The sequence below is a fragment of the Miniopterus schreibersii genome (assembly GCF_964146895.1).
Source record: "Miniopterus schreibersii genome assembly, chromosome: 8".
In the NCBI taxonomy this organism is placed as follows: Eukaryota; Metazoa; Chordata; class Mammalia; order Chiroptera; family Miniopteridae; genus Miniopterus; species Miniopterus schreibersii.
In genome coordinates this window covers 70,667,165-70,681,596 of record NC_138109.1, presented here as the reverse complement: position 1 = coordinate 70,681,596, position 14,432 = coordinate 70,667,165, and the positions used below count along the sequence as shown (strand labels likewise).

Below are 14,432 nucleotides of genomic sequence, written 5' to 3'. Positions count from 1 at the left end.
TTAGATGTGGAAAACCAAATGAGACTACAGAGATGAACCACCAAGTATTAAACTTAGTGAAATAACTCAAAACAACATCATGTAAAATTTTAGATAAAGTTTATTCAGTGGTGGACAGAGCATAACGACCCCTGGAAAGTGGATGTTAGCAGTTTTCATGTCTTTCTTTAATATGCTACATATCTGAATTCACATTACATTTTTTGTTTTGTCAGATAATTCATAGGAGTTATGTGATAATTATTTATTTGAAGAAAGCTTCCCTAGCTAAGGTGAATGGTAAAGAAAATACTAGAAATTCAATATTTCCCTATTTTTGGCATGACAGTTCTCTTTTTTTATGGTCAGCTTCCCTTGTAGCAGTCTAGCTTTTGTAAATATATGTAAAAGAGATGCCGTAGTACCTTTTAAAGGTAGCAAATAATAATAGACTTGTTTTATATTAGGTTGTAGATTTTCCTCTACCCTCATTTACTTTGTTTTCCTAGCCAGTTCAACTCTACTACTTATTGAATATGTCTGGTTATTAAATGAAAGTAATAGTGATGTAATGGCATGAGATATATATATATATGTATATATATGTATATATATATATATATATATATATATATATATATATATATATATATATGTGCAAAGATAGCAGATTACTACCAAGGGAATGATCTGTAGTGCTAGCAATTGATGCTTCTGGTGGTAATGCTTATAAATCTTTACTTCATCGTTTGTGCTCTTAGTTTATTTTATGAGTACATTTTCAAAATAACTGATTTGTTTTCACTATTCTGCTTTAAAGGTCAATCAGTAGGAAATATACAGTGAGCTTGCATCTGTAGGATTTAGTCCCATGTATATTCATAGAAAGCTAGACTCTATTTGTAGCTATAGGAAACAAAATCCCTCATGCTTTCCAGAGGATTTAGATTAATGCTTATTAAATCTGTTGAAAATTTTATCTGTTAAATTAATGCACAAAGTTTATAGCATTGCTAGGGGATATTTGCATTTTAATATGCAGATTTAAATGCAAATTGTTTTGTTTATTTTAAATTATTTAAGAAGTTGGTTAGTAGTATTAGCTCAAGTTATGAGAAAATTTGCTTATTAAAAACTTATATTCCCAAATATGCCTAGTACAATTTATACGTTAACTTTTTAGAAAGGAAATAACCTTCTTTGATAAGGAACAAAAGCATTTTGAAAGGAAGTTATTAGTGGACCTTGTATTTGTGTAATATTGTTATTATACTATAAAGTATTTTGACTTATAAATGGAAATTTCAGCTAATTATCATGGCCAAACCATTTTTTATAACTTTTTAATATGAAAATTCTAAAGCATACAGAAAAGTAGAGATTTGTATAATAAATACTGATGTACCCATCATTTAAAAATAATTATTTTTTGCCATATTTGCTTTGTATTTTATTTCTTAAGTGTATTTAAAGTAAAGGTCAGACATGGCCAAGCTGTTTAAGCCAAGTGTCATCTCTAGAATCATAAAGGGTGGGGTTTGATGAATCCTAGACATTGTCTAGCCTGGGCACCCCCTTATACTTGAACCCCTGAAGCACTAAGCTATGGGATGCTGTGCATACTATTTAGTGCAGGAATTGGCTTGAACAAATATTACCATTTCCATGGGCTTAGTGCATTTTTAGTGGAATCGAGGCTCTGTAAATATAGCAATTTTGCAGGTCTTCACCTACTGCAAGCCTAAAATCTAGGTCAATGATTCAGACATTTTTAACTCCTCTAAAGATTTATTCTCAAATACTGATTTGCCCTGCTCACCAAATTCAATATTTAGATTTTATTTATTTTCTCAAAGGAGATGATTTTCCCTTGTTGGCAATGTTTTTTGTGTGTGGCATTCTGCTCGGTATCCCAGAGGAATCTGAGCTCTCCCCCTGCACCCTGCATTTGTGATCCCTTGGGGGCAAGCATGCCCAGTGGTTCCCACTTAACCTGGTAATGCTTACAGAAGTCCGTGCACCAGCTGCCAGCAAAACACACCTTCAGAGATACTATTCTGAGGCATGTAGTCAATATGGTGAAATGAAATTAATATAGGGAATTTCTGCTTAGGCTCCAAACACACAGAATTGCTGTTTATAATGGAACAACAACCAAATACAGATTTTAATTGTCAGGCTCAAAATTGCAAAAGGCTCAATCCCAGATTCCAAAAGTAAAAAAGAAACTCCAAGATAGCATGATGAACATTACTTTTTTAAAAAAGTCCATAGGGAAATCAAAGCCAGACATATGCCTACAGACCTAGGTTTTAATGCTGATGCTGAAGTGGAGTCCAAGGCCTTTGAAATAAGCCTGACTTTCCTGCCCAGAGACTGTGGACCATGTCGGGGAAAAGCAACCGGCTAGAAAGCAAAACCTTATACCCTGTGCCATGTAAAAAAACTGAAAACACAAAATGTGATCCAGAATCAGTGGTATGGAACCATTAAGGTCCCAGACAGAAGCAATTTGGGAAATTGACCCAAAGTAGACATTATCAAAGTAAGAGAGTCAGATTTGAAAAAGAGAAACTATTACTAATAAATAACAAGGTTTCTGCGACATATAGATACCAATATTTTCCTTTTCCAAGTTTTAGTCGTTGGAATTGTATAACCACATTCTATACTTTCACTTAAAATAGGATGGAATTTGCCAGTTTTGACAAATGCAATAGCAAAATAATACTATGTAAGCTTAGTAAACATTCTTTTCCCTTAAGGAAATCTGACAAAACACATGAAGTCCAAGACACATAGCAAGAAATGTGTGGATTTAGGCGTCTCAGTAGGTTTAATAGATGAACAAGATACAGAAGAATCAGGTAAGGCTTTATTCCATATTTTTCATAAATGCTATTTATAATGTACTATTTTTTTGCATCCATACTCTTCTTTCCATTCCCACTGGTACTGCTTAGTTTCTGTTGTCATTACCTCTTATACTATGCGATGCACTCCTCAGTTTGCTCATCTCTAATTTGTCTTCCTGCCTGTCCATCTGTCGCACTGATGTTCAGTTAATCTTCCTGAAGCATGTGTCTCATAGACTCCTCCTGTGCTCTAAGTCTCTATTGGTTTCCATTTGCCTAGCAGATGAAATAGGAACCACTTGACCTTACATCCTCAGGGGCCTTCTTCACCCTTATTTCTCCTTCCTTTTACCTGCACTGATGCCTGAATTCCCTGCTTACCTGACATTGACCCAGCTCTCTACTTACACAGCCCTCCCTGAAGGCCCTGCCCTCACTCCCCACGCAAACCTGGCCCCCAGTCTGCATTGGTCAGTCTTTCAAGATCTGCTCATATCCACCGCCACCATGAAGCCTTCTCTGATTTCCCCTTCACGCACTACCTGCGGGAATCAAGTTGCCCCTTCTCTGAACTGCTGTAGTATTTTAGTGTTCCATCTAGAAAGTATGGAATCCTTTTCTGCCTTATGTTGTGATCACGCACAGCTCACCTTACCTCCCATTGAAACTCTTGAGCACATCCTGAGCAGAATCGGTTCCTGGACATCAGCCCTTGCTTCGCCCACAGCCGCCAGCAGAGTGCCTGGCACCTAGTAGCTGCTCCAGAAATACTTGTGGAAGAAAACATTTGTTTGCTCCCCAAAGTGTTTGCTCTTTTGAAAAAGTTAACCAGTTGCATTCTTAACAATGTTAACTCAACAAATAAAAGGATTTATCTTTAATCAATTTTGAGGAAAAGTAAACCTGATAATCTGTTCTGACCAATCGGAGAATAGAATTATCCTCTTCTAGACATTTTTTTTAAACCCAAGAATTTATCAACAAAAGAATAAAGTTGTCCTACTGCTTTTTTGAAAAATACCCTAAATTAAACATTTATCTGCTTGCTTGTTTTATTTAATATTCATTAGTTTGGTGTAGATAAAATTTCCAAAGAAAAAAAGGTAAGGACATCATTGAAAATACAGGTAAAAAAACAAATGCATCTAATTCCACCTATCAGTAACATACTAAGTGAATCAGTCTGAATTTATTTCTAAATATGCTAGACTTGGCTCACGTCTTAAGTGGGACAGTTGATATGATTTATTATTGTAAGCATGGGAAAGGACTGCCTTTAACCCTTTGTGGGGAATAAACTGATGTATTCTTAATAGAAGAAAATGATAATCATAACAAATTTAAGACGATACGGAGCTTTTTAGTGGTTTATATACAATTTGATGTTTTGATATGTATCGGGGATGACAAAATTAGGATTTAAAAATACATACCCTTTTATTGTGTACCTTTTTTGTCCTAGGAACATATTTATTGAAAGCTGATTTTTTTACAGTTTTATGGAAATATAACTGACATATATCACTATATAAGGTTAAAATATGCAGCATAATGCTATAATGTATATATATATTTTAGTGAAATGATCACAATAAGTTTAGTGAGCTGAGCATTCATCAACTCTTACAGATACAATAAAAAGAGAAAGCAAAAATCTCAACAACTTTCATATGTACCATATAGCACTATCAACTATAGTTATCATGTTGTACATTATTACATCCCTAGTGCTTATTTTATAATGGAACTTTGTACCTTTTGGCCACCTTTCTCCAATTCCTTCTCTCCTCACCCCCTGCCTCTGGTAACCACAAATCTGATCTCTTTTTCTATGGTTTTTATTTTGGGGGAGCAGGTTGTTTCTATATTTGGTTTTTTTGTTTATTTTTTTAGATTCCACATATAAAAGCTAATTTTTTAATTGCTAGGAATGTAATTCTCTGTCAGTGTCTTTGTTTAATTCTGTGTCAGTGTCCTTTGTCAGTGTCTCTATTATGTTGAGCAATTCAGAAATAAAAAGCTAGAAAAAATGAGTAACAGTTTCATCAAGTATCTATTACCCACAGGCTAGAAAAGGCATAAAGTAAAGGTTGCAATATGAAATACTGATGTCTGAAAACATGTAAGTGTGAAAGGTCTTATTATTATAATATATACTCTTACATGTTTTACTTCTTCAAGAAGAGGGATCTTATAAAGAATTAACAAAAGTGTCTGTAGAGTCCTCTCAGTTGTTCAGGAAGGCAGTACTTATATCCCAAATTTGCATAGGATAATTAAGTATGGTTTTCATGAATTATCATTTATTGTTTAGGTGGATTTCTAGAGCTATCCATTCATTTTTGTATTTCTCATCTCCGTCCAGAAGCACTTGATGCAAGTCTTTGATTATAATGCAAACTTATAGCCTAACTCCCTCTTCAGATTAGACCTAATAAAACTAGTTAGTTTTACATGTTTTTCTCTCAGTTTAATTTTTTGTATTACTGTATTTGTTTGTAGTATACTCAAAGTTATTTTACGGTTTTTATTGAATAGTAAATTACAGCATATGGGTGAATTTTGCCAAATGCTATGTAATAGTAGAGGCCTAATAATTCTCTATTAATATGCCAACAAAATATATTCTACTTTTGCTTTATGATAGGCTTGAGATGTAGGTATAAAGGTAGTACACATTTGTTTTATTTTTTTAAAAATATGTTTTTAATGATTTTAGAGCAAGGAAGGGAGAGGGAGAGAGAGGGGGGCAGAAACATCAATAATGAGAGAGTCATTGATCGGCTCCCTCCTGCACGCCCCCGACTGGGAATCGAGCCCAAAACCGGACATGTGCCCTGACCGGGAATCGAACCAAGATCTCCTGGTTCATGGGTCGACGTTCAACTGCTGAGACTTGCCAGCCAGGCCACATTTGTTGTTTGATTTACTTATTTATTGTTTTGTTCAAAATATTACAGATGTCCCTTTTTCTCCCCATTGACCCCTTCCACCCCTTCCACCCCCCTCCCCAGTCCCTCTCACCACCATTGTCCATGTCCTTGGGTTGTGCATATATGCATATAAATTCTTTGGTTAATCTCTCTCCCTCCACCCACCCACCCTCCTCTGTCCCTCTGAGATTTGTCAGTCTGATCCATGCTTCCATGTGATCAAATCTATTCTGTTCATCTATTAAGTTCTTTAGATTCCACATATAAGTGAGATCATGTGATGTTTGTCTTTTTCTGCTTGGCCTATTTCACTTAGCATAATACTCTCCAGGTCCATTCATACTGTCCCGAAGGGTAGAAGATCCTTCTTCTTTACAGCTGCATAGTATTCAATGGTGTAAATGTCCCACAGCTTTTTTATCCACTCAGCTACTGATGGGCACCTAGGCTGTTTCCACATCTTAGCTATTATAAATTGCTCTGCTATGGACACAGGGGTGCATATATTCTTTTTGGTTAGTGTTTCAGGATTCTTAGGATATATTCCTAGGAGTGGGATCACTGGGTCAAAAGGCAGCTCCATTTTTAATTTTTTGAGGAACCTCCATACTGTTTTCCACAGTGGCCGCACCAGTCTGCATTCCCACAGCAGCGTAGGAGGGTTCCCCTTGCTCCATACCTTCGCCAGCACAAATGTTCTTGTTTTCCTTTTATTCTCTTTTGTGCTTTTAAAAAATATTTTTGGTTCTTTTAAATACAAAAAGATTACAAAGACTTTTATTACATGCACCCCTGTCCTCACACCAGAGTTGATGATTGTACAGGGAGGGGCGAGAGGAGGTTTACATTTGTGAGTACATGAAACAGTTTATTCTTGTATTATTACTTATTAATTGTATTATTTTCTATACGAACAACCTCCTTTTGCCCCACCCTGTAAATATTTTTTCACATTTGTTTCAAATCTTTTTACAAGTTCCATGAATGTTTGTAAAAACAAGCTGAGTAAGGTGTTACACATCAGGTTTCGTTTTCCGCACCCATCACTGGCTATCATCCCCCCCCCCCCCCCCCCCCCCCCCCCCCGCAGAGGGAACCGCCAACTGCGTTTAAGGCTTTTCCTTTCAGTTCCGTGTGTGTGTGTGTGTGTGTGTGTGTGTGTGTGTGTTCATTTTTAAATTTGCGTAAACAGTACCACATTGTATGCAGATACCTAGAGAGTTAACTTTTTTTTAAATTTTAAATTGTTCTCCAGAAGAAACTTCCCATTTCTGCGCATCCTAAGCTATACCTGATATTGTAAGAATTTAAATTTTTCGCCAATCTGATGAATGATGGTTTGCCGTCTTTATTTGTGTGGGGTTTTTTTTATCACTATCCTAAGGTTGGGTCTTTTTCTTTAAAAAGTTTCATTTTAGTAAATTGACGGGATTTTGCTTAGCAGTTCTTCAGATGTTCTTGTGGAAGCAGGGAAACCCATAGACTGTAGTAGGATTCTGTGTCCCTGAAGGGTGCCTGTTTTCTAGCCTGACACTAGCTGTGCTTTCTCACAGTCCCAGGCTGCCCTCCCCGCTCCCCAGCCTCTAAATGCGAGGCCCCACGGCTGTGGTCTCCAGCCTCCTTTCTGTCTAGACTCATTCTCTAGGTAACCTTACCCAGCCTTCAGACTTTCCATACCACCTCTGTGCTGATAATTTCCACATTGACTCCAGTTTTACGTATCCATCTGCTTATACACCATCTCCATTTGGAAGTCTAACAGGCATTTGAAGTTTGATGTGGCCCAAACTTCTGATTTACCTCTTACCTCTAAGAAGCACGCTTTCCCTGCAGTCCTCTCCCATCATTCCAGCTGCTAGACCAAAAATGTCAGCGTCAACCTTGATGCCCTCGTTTTGGCTCTAATCCACCAGATTTCCTTTCTGCTCTTCCTTCAAAATGTATTCAGAATTCAACCACTTGTAACTACCTTTGCCACTTGACCCTAGTCAAAGCTGCCATCATCTCTACTAAACTGCTTGTAGTAGCCCCTGATGGGTCTCTGTGGTTCAACCCCTGCCCCTTTACACACAGTTTTCAACACAGCAGCCAAAGTGACTTTTTAAAAATTATCTCATTACTTTGCTTAAAACCGTCTAGCGGGTTCCTGTCTCCTTCAGAGCAGTGGTCTGCTGTACTGTAGCCCCTCAGCTCTCCGGCGCACTCACCTCCCTCACACCGTCTCCGGAGCTCTCCTGCTCCCCTTGCTCACCCAGCCGCAACCACAGCCCCACGGATCGTGCTGTCCGTGAACACCCAGCAGACCCCGGCTCCTTCGCACTCATTTCCTGTCTTTGGAATGTCCTCTGCCACATACTGTGAGACTTACCCCGTCATCTCTTTCGCATGTCTCCTATCAGTGAGGACTCCCGGAACCTGTTCAAAAAAAAAGAGGCACCTCAGCCTCTCACTGCCAGTATCACTTACGCCCGCCCCCTCTCCTGCTTTATTCTTCCTTAGAGCACCGAGCACCGCCAGAGGGGGGCAGGGATGTCGTCGTGTTTACTGCTCCATCTCCAGCGCTGTAGGACTGCGCCTAGCAAGTAGTAGATACCAGTAAACAAGTGTTGATTGAATGGATGACTGGGAACAAATAACCTACAATCTGTCAGGAAACAATTCAAGATTATTTTTAGAATTTGATAGTTATCTATTAACTTTCTTTACTAAAATCAAATGGTAGCTATAATATTTAATGCCTTCCCCTACAAACAGTGTTTATATAATATGGCCAAGGTCAGTATAGGCACTGTTAAAGTGGTGAAGGCATTTGTTTGGTATTTTCTTATTTTTTGGTCATTGGCTCAGAAGACAAGAAGGTAACTTAAGTTATCTGACTATTCCATTTTTGCATCCTCAGTAATGATCTCTCCAGATTGATAAAATGTGTTCTTTATTTTTCCCCAGTAGTTTCCAGAGAAGAAAAGTTTATTCCGTTTTAGATTCCTTCATTTATGGATTTAGCACTACAGCACTGTTTAACAGGTACAGTCACTGCCCCAGGAGCTCCTTGCCCTGGCCGTGAGGTTGGAGTGTGCTCAGACTTGGCAGGGCTCGCCTCCCCAGGCCGGGATCGGGGAAGGAGCAGTGACGGCCTAGTTGGTTGCAGAAGGATGACTAAGTGTATCCCAGAGGAAAGGGAAGGAAGTTATTTATTCATACATTGCTTTATTTCGAAAGGTATTGATGGGGAGATAGGGTAAGGGAAGGCAGGCATTCTGGACTGGGAATCGTTTGAGCGAAAGTCCAGAGATTGGACAAGAAGGATAGGGCATTAAAAGTGTAAGTGGCACAGGGTAAGAAAGTTGGACAGGGCACACCCAGGACAGTGATTGGTGAAGAGGTCAGGTCATTCTATGCATGGGAAGCGATCATTCTAGGATTATACTCGTGTCTCCTTAGATATAACCAGTCTTGACTGTGGCATTTTAATACCACTTTTTTGATGTTTGGATACTCGAAAACCATTACCTCTTAGATATATGATTTTTCTAGTTATTTGTAGTCTTGTAATCATTCAGGGATATACAGTATTCCTTTTGTTAAGAAAGTGATATTTTTATATTATTTAAATCTATTTCCTTGTACGCTTATATATTTCTGATTTTTAATCCAGACTATTTTCTCGAATGTTTTTGAAACAAGAAAACAAATGATATGCTTCTGTTTTGTTTTGTGGGGGATTTAGACAATAATGACTGAAAGAAGCATGATTTCATTAAGTTCCATTCAGCAACAATAAAAGTAAATAATACCATAGAGAAAAAAACCTTTGTCTGGAAGGGTGTTGTTATAAACAAAGTCCATTCCTCACTGTCCCCCAGATGGAGTTTACAAGTTTGGATGGTGTGATTTTTCCCTCGTGACACTATGAAGTGTTTAATTGTACTTTCAATTTCATCGTCCCAGGAAAAATACACATTACTGGATATAAATAGTAGATGAAGTGGCTGACTTTTAAAAAATCAGAAGGGAGAATATTTTTAAGTGTACAGTTTTGTTCTGAAGCATGTATCTGCTAGTAGAACAGCTCTGGGGTCCGGAGGCTGGTCCGTTCCAAGTGACCTGTGCGCTGGCTCTCTTCCCTCTTTCCCCGCCCGCGGGGGCTCCCGCCTGCCTGCCCCCTCGGCCAGCTCACCGTCCTCAGCCAGGCTCATGGCACTGGCTCCTCTCAGACTTTAGCCACCACATGGGACCCTCTACCCAGACTGACATTCCTGCCTGACAGTGTAGTCTCCATTTTCTTGGGCCAATAAGTGATAAAATTGCATTGTGTAGTGTGGAGACTTTTGATACATAACTTGCTGCCGTGGTGAACAGTTTTATCCAATGCTTTTGTGGCATCCTGGGGTCATGATGTCATTTGTCACCTGCTTAATCTAACAAAAACCTGACATTAACCCTCCTCACAGCACACACAGTACACTCCTAGATACCACACTAGGATTACATTTGTTACATGTCTACAGTAAAAAAATCAGGAACATGGTAAGGTGCCACAGCTGTTGTCACAGTTTGCTTTCTAACCTGCATCCCACAAGGTGGTGGTTACAGTGGCTTTTCGGGTGTCTTTCGCTACGCCTCCACAACTGCACTTACTGAGGGACGTGGGCTAGCTACGTGAACAGCGAGGGTCTGAAATAAGAAAAAACTATCGATGGAATATCTTTTATCACTGAGGTATTTTTAAACAGTTGAAATTTGTCCTTTAATTATGCTAGTAGATTACAGATGCCAACCAAATAATATAGAATGATTAAAGAAAGTAGCCTGAAATTCAGAGCCACGTGTCTTTCAGGAAAGCAGTACTTGAACAGCATGAGAACTTGTGGTTACTGAGTAAAATTCCTAAGTAGTTTTGATAGCCACACTTCACATTTAATATTTAAAATGAGGGAGTGGGGCCCTACAGGGCCTTCAAAAGAACTGTTGGATTTGACACACTTTTATGACAGTCACACATCTGTAGTCAGCTAACAGCATATATAAGAACTTGCTACATATACTTAAATCTTGATTATCTCAGACATCTGGGAAATAGGGTAAATCTTTTCAAAGAAAATACCACCACCACGGTGTTATTTGGGAGAGAGGATTCTTAATCTAGTCCCTGCCAGACTTCGCAGAACAGCACCCAGGGACCTAAGGACAGTGTTTTTAGGTTTATAGGACAAATTTGGGAGCTTGGTCATTTAATTGATCTTTTCTGTAGCACAGACATAATCATCACCAAAAAATTTCATCTCTGAGCTTTCATTCATTCAACAAAATTTAGTAAATGCTCACTAAAGGCCAGAGAGTATTGCTATAAAGTGTCCGGTCATAATATGTATTTTGTAAACGTCATTAACATTTGGTGATGTCTTGGTCAGCTGATGGCTTTGTGGGCAAAGTCTAAGTTTTTTTATGCTGTGTTTGTATTTAGTTATTACTTTATGTCTGCCTTGTTTTATTTTCACCAAAGGTTTACTCCCAATTTACTTCTGTTTAATTTCAGAACTTCTTTTCCTGGCATTATCTTCAGTCTTTCCTTTTTTTAAGGATCCTAAACTCCTTCTCTACTGTGCCAAGCACACGATACCCAGAATGTCATTCATCAGCATAGTGTGCAGGCTCCCTGGCTGATAGAGTGCTTCCTGAAGGTCACTGTGCAAGTGTTGTGATGAAGGACCAGAGACCCAAAAGACCCTTCATCTTTGTACTCGTTTACTACCCTTAGCAACAGTGGGCTGTTTGGCTACCTACTTTTTCCTTCAGCAGATGAGCTCTTGTTCTAATTTTCAAATGGATTAAATTTAGAGATGTTGGAAAGTATTTATTTTGAATTAAGTGGAGGAAATTAGAAATTTTTCTAAGCCAGCCATTAAAGTGTGTGCATTTGGCATTTAAAAGACATTTCCGTTTAGTGGTTTTTTAAAAAATTTATCTTTAGTGTTGAAAATATTACAGATGTCCTCTATTTTCCCCCCCATTGACCCCTCTACCCTGCACACACCCTGCCCAGGCCTTCCCCACACTGTTACCTGTGTCCATGAGTTATGCACATATGCATGTAAGTTCTTTGGTTAATCTCTTCCCCCCCACCCCCCACCCACCCCTGACTAGCAGCTCAAGCTGTAATTATAGTATGTGCTTATTCCAGCCCAGCTGCGTGCCCTGTATTCTTGCCTTGCAAAATTATATAGCCTCGGGAACTTTTTCCTGAGTTCTTGGGGAATTGGCCAGTATTTTTTACTTTTCACTTTTTGTGTTAAAAATCATGCTGCCGGCCATTTGCTTTTCATGCCTTGATCCAAAGAATGTTTTTGTAAACAGAATGCTGGACTTCAATACGAGGAATGTTAATATGTGCCCTCAACTATCAAACTGAAGAACCATTCAGTACCCGAGTGTAACTAGAAACATCATTGTGGATCACGTGTGTAAGATGATGATCTTAGATCTCAGGACTTAAAACCTCTATCACATTGACCCATAAAAATAATTTAAGTGCTGTTTATAAGACATCTAAATAAAACCTGTAGAATGTATTTTTATCACTGGGGTTTTTATGGAAAGCTGTATTTTCCTTTTAAGAAAAATTTCCATGTACAATATGACACAGTAATAGGACTTAGGAGTTATAGTTAAAATTAAGTATTATATCATTAATGAATGGCACATATGTGATAGTCTTATGGTTTCCTTCCTAAAGTGAACGAATGTTAAACTCTGGCCCTTTATTCTTAATGATGTTTGCGTCTTTAAAAACAAAAAAGCATTACTGCAGCAGTTGAATGCTTTAAAAAGACTATTTTCCTCAAGTTGCTTTTGTTGTCTGGATTTCAAAGAAATATTTCTAGACAGATGAGAAAAACAAAAACAGATAAACTACCACAAAGAATGTTGGGGCTGGGGCAGGGGCAGGGGCAGGGGCAGGGGCAGGAGCAGTGTTGCCGGCCCAGCGCAGCCCTGTCTTGAAGGGCTTCCTGTGCTGTCTCTGGATCCGACTCTTCCAGCAGGTGTCACTGTCTGGCAGCGATGAGAGGACGGTGCAGTTCATCCAACTGACCTTAAAAAGATACTTTCGAAATACATCTTTGAGAAGTTGTTTGACATTAAGTTTATCAGAACATTTACTTTTGAAACAGTATCGCTGCTTTGCATACCTTTTTCCCTCATGAACTTAAATTCACAAAAAATAAAGGAATTAATTTTCCATTTATGTAAAATTGTACTGTGTTGGAAGCATGTATAATGAGAGGGGAATGTATCTAGAAAGTGGTAAATTAAATAGAACTTTAGAGGGCCATTTATTTGTGAATTTGTTAAGCAAGTATATGGGTTCCTTCTGTCCTAGAGCACCTGGGGATGCATAGGGCTAAGCCCAACTTATCCTCTGGAGTATTATGGTTTGAATTTTATAAGCCACGGAAGGAACAATTCTAATATGATGCTGAAAAGTCATTATATCTAATTGGATTAATGACAAGACTCCTAAATGTATAAAAACCTGGATCTAAATTCTGGCTTTCATGCCTTCTAGCCCTGTATACGTTTCTTAACTTCCTTGTGTAAGTTTGATTTCAACTCTATCACAGAGTGGTTGTAAAGTTTGATCATGAATAGAGATGTTGGCAAACTTTTACTGTAACGGTCCTGATAGTAAATATTTTAGGCTTGTAGGGCCATATAGTCGCTGTTGTAATCATTAAACGCTGCGGTTGTGTGCGAAAGCTTCCATAGACAACATGTAAACTGATGAGCCTGGCTGTGTTCCAGTGAAACTATTTACAAGAACAGTCAGTGAGCATACGTGAGCAGAGATTGCATTTCGTATGTTTGAAGCTTTTAATGTCTGTACCTATAAACACTCAACTCACACACATTTATAAGCTAGCTTATTGACATAATTCGTTGTTGACTTTCAAATCATTCTACAGTTATATTTTTAAAATATGATTTTGATTGTGGAATGTTTAGCACAGACTGAGGAGACAGGCAAAGCTGGGCTTGAATCTTGGCTCTGACACTTGAGCTGTGGGCCTGACACTTTAAAATAATTAATTGCATTTTTCATTGTTTTAAATCATTGTCTGAGAAAAAGTCAAGTTCTTAATTATGTTTTAGTTATGATCAAATAGTGTTGGTCTGTATATAATACTAAGCCAGGCCCTCTTACAGTCTAGATATCTAGAAGAGGAATAGATGCCCGGCCGGCATGACTCAGTGGTTGAGTGTCGTCGACCTATGGATCAGGAGGTCACGGTTCGATTCCTGATCAGGGCACATGCCCGGGTTGCAGACTCGATCCCCAGCAGAGGGCGTGCATGAGGCAGCCTATCAGTGACTCTTCCTCATCATTGATGTTTCTCTCTCTCCCTCTCCCACTCTCCCACTCCCTCCTGTCTCTGAAATCAATAAAAAACATATTTTTAGAAGAGGAATAGAGCCATTTAGTCATCTTGGTACCACTGAATAAAAAATGCAAAAATAGATATAATAGTTCTAGGTGGTAAAAAGTTTAAACATGTAGATAGGTCGGGGTATATTTTGGAGAAATTTCTTGTGCTTTTAAATAACCAATAGAAGTGTTGGAATTGGTTTCAAGAATAATTTCCTTTTGAACAATAGGAAAGAAAAAATT

The 14,432-nt window shown here is 38.4% G+C and overlaps 1 protein-coding gene across 6 annotated transcripts in view; it reads left to right on the top strand.

Annotated features, from left to right (window-relative positions):
- The window catches only part of HIVEP1 (HIVEP zinc finger 1), a 131,773-nt gene that overhangs the window by 103,960 nt on the left and 13,381 nt on the right, over positions 1-14,432 (top strand). For all 6 annotated transcript variants that reach the window (XM_081144762.1, XM_081144757.1, XM_081144761.1 and 3 more), the window contains exon 7: positions 2,745-2,846. In XM_081144762.1, the coding sequence (XP_081000888.1) occupies positions 2,745-2,846 (102 nt within the window). The remainder of the gene's footprint in view (positions 1-2,744; positions 2,847-14,432) is intronic.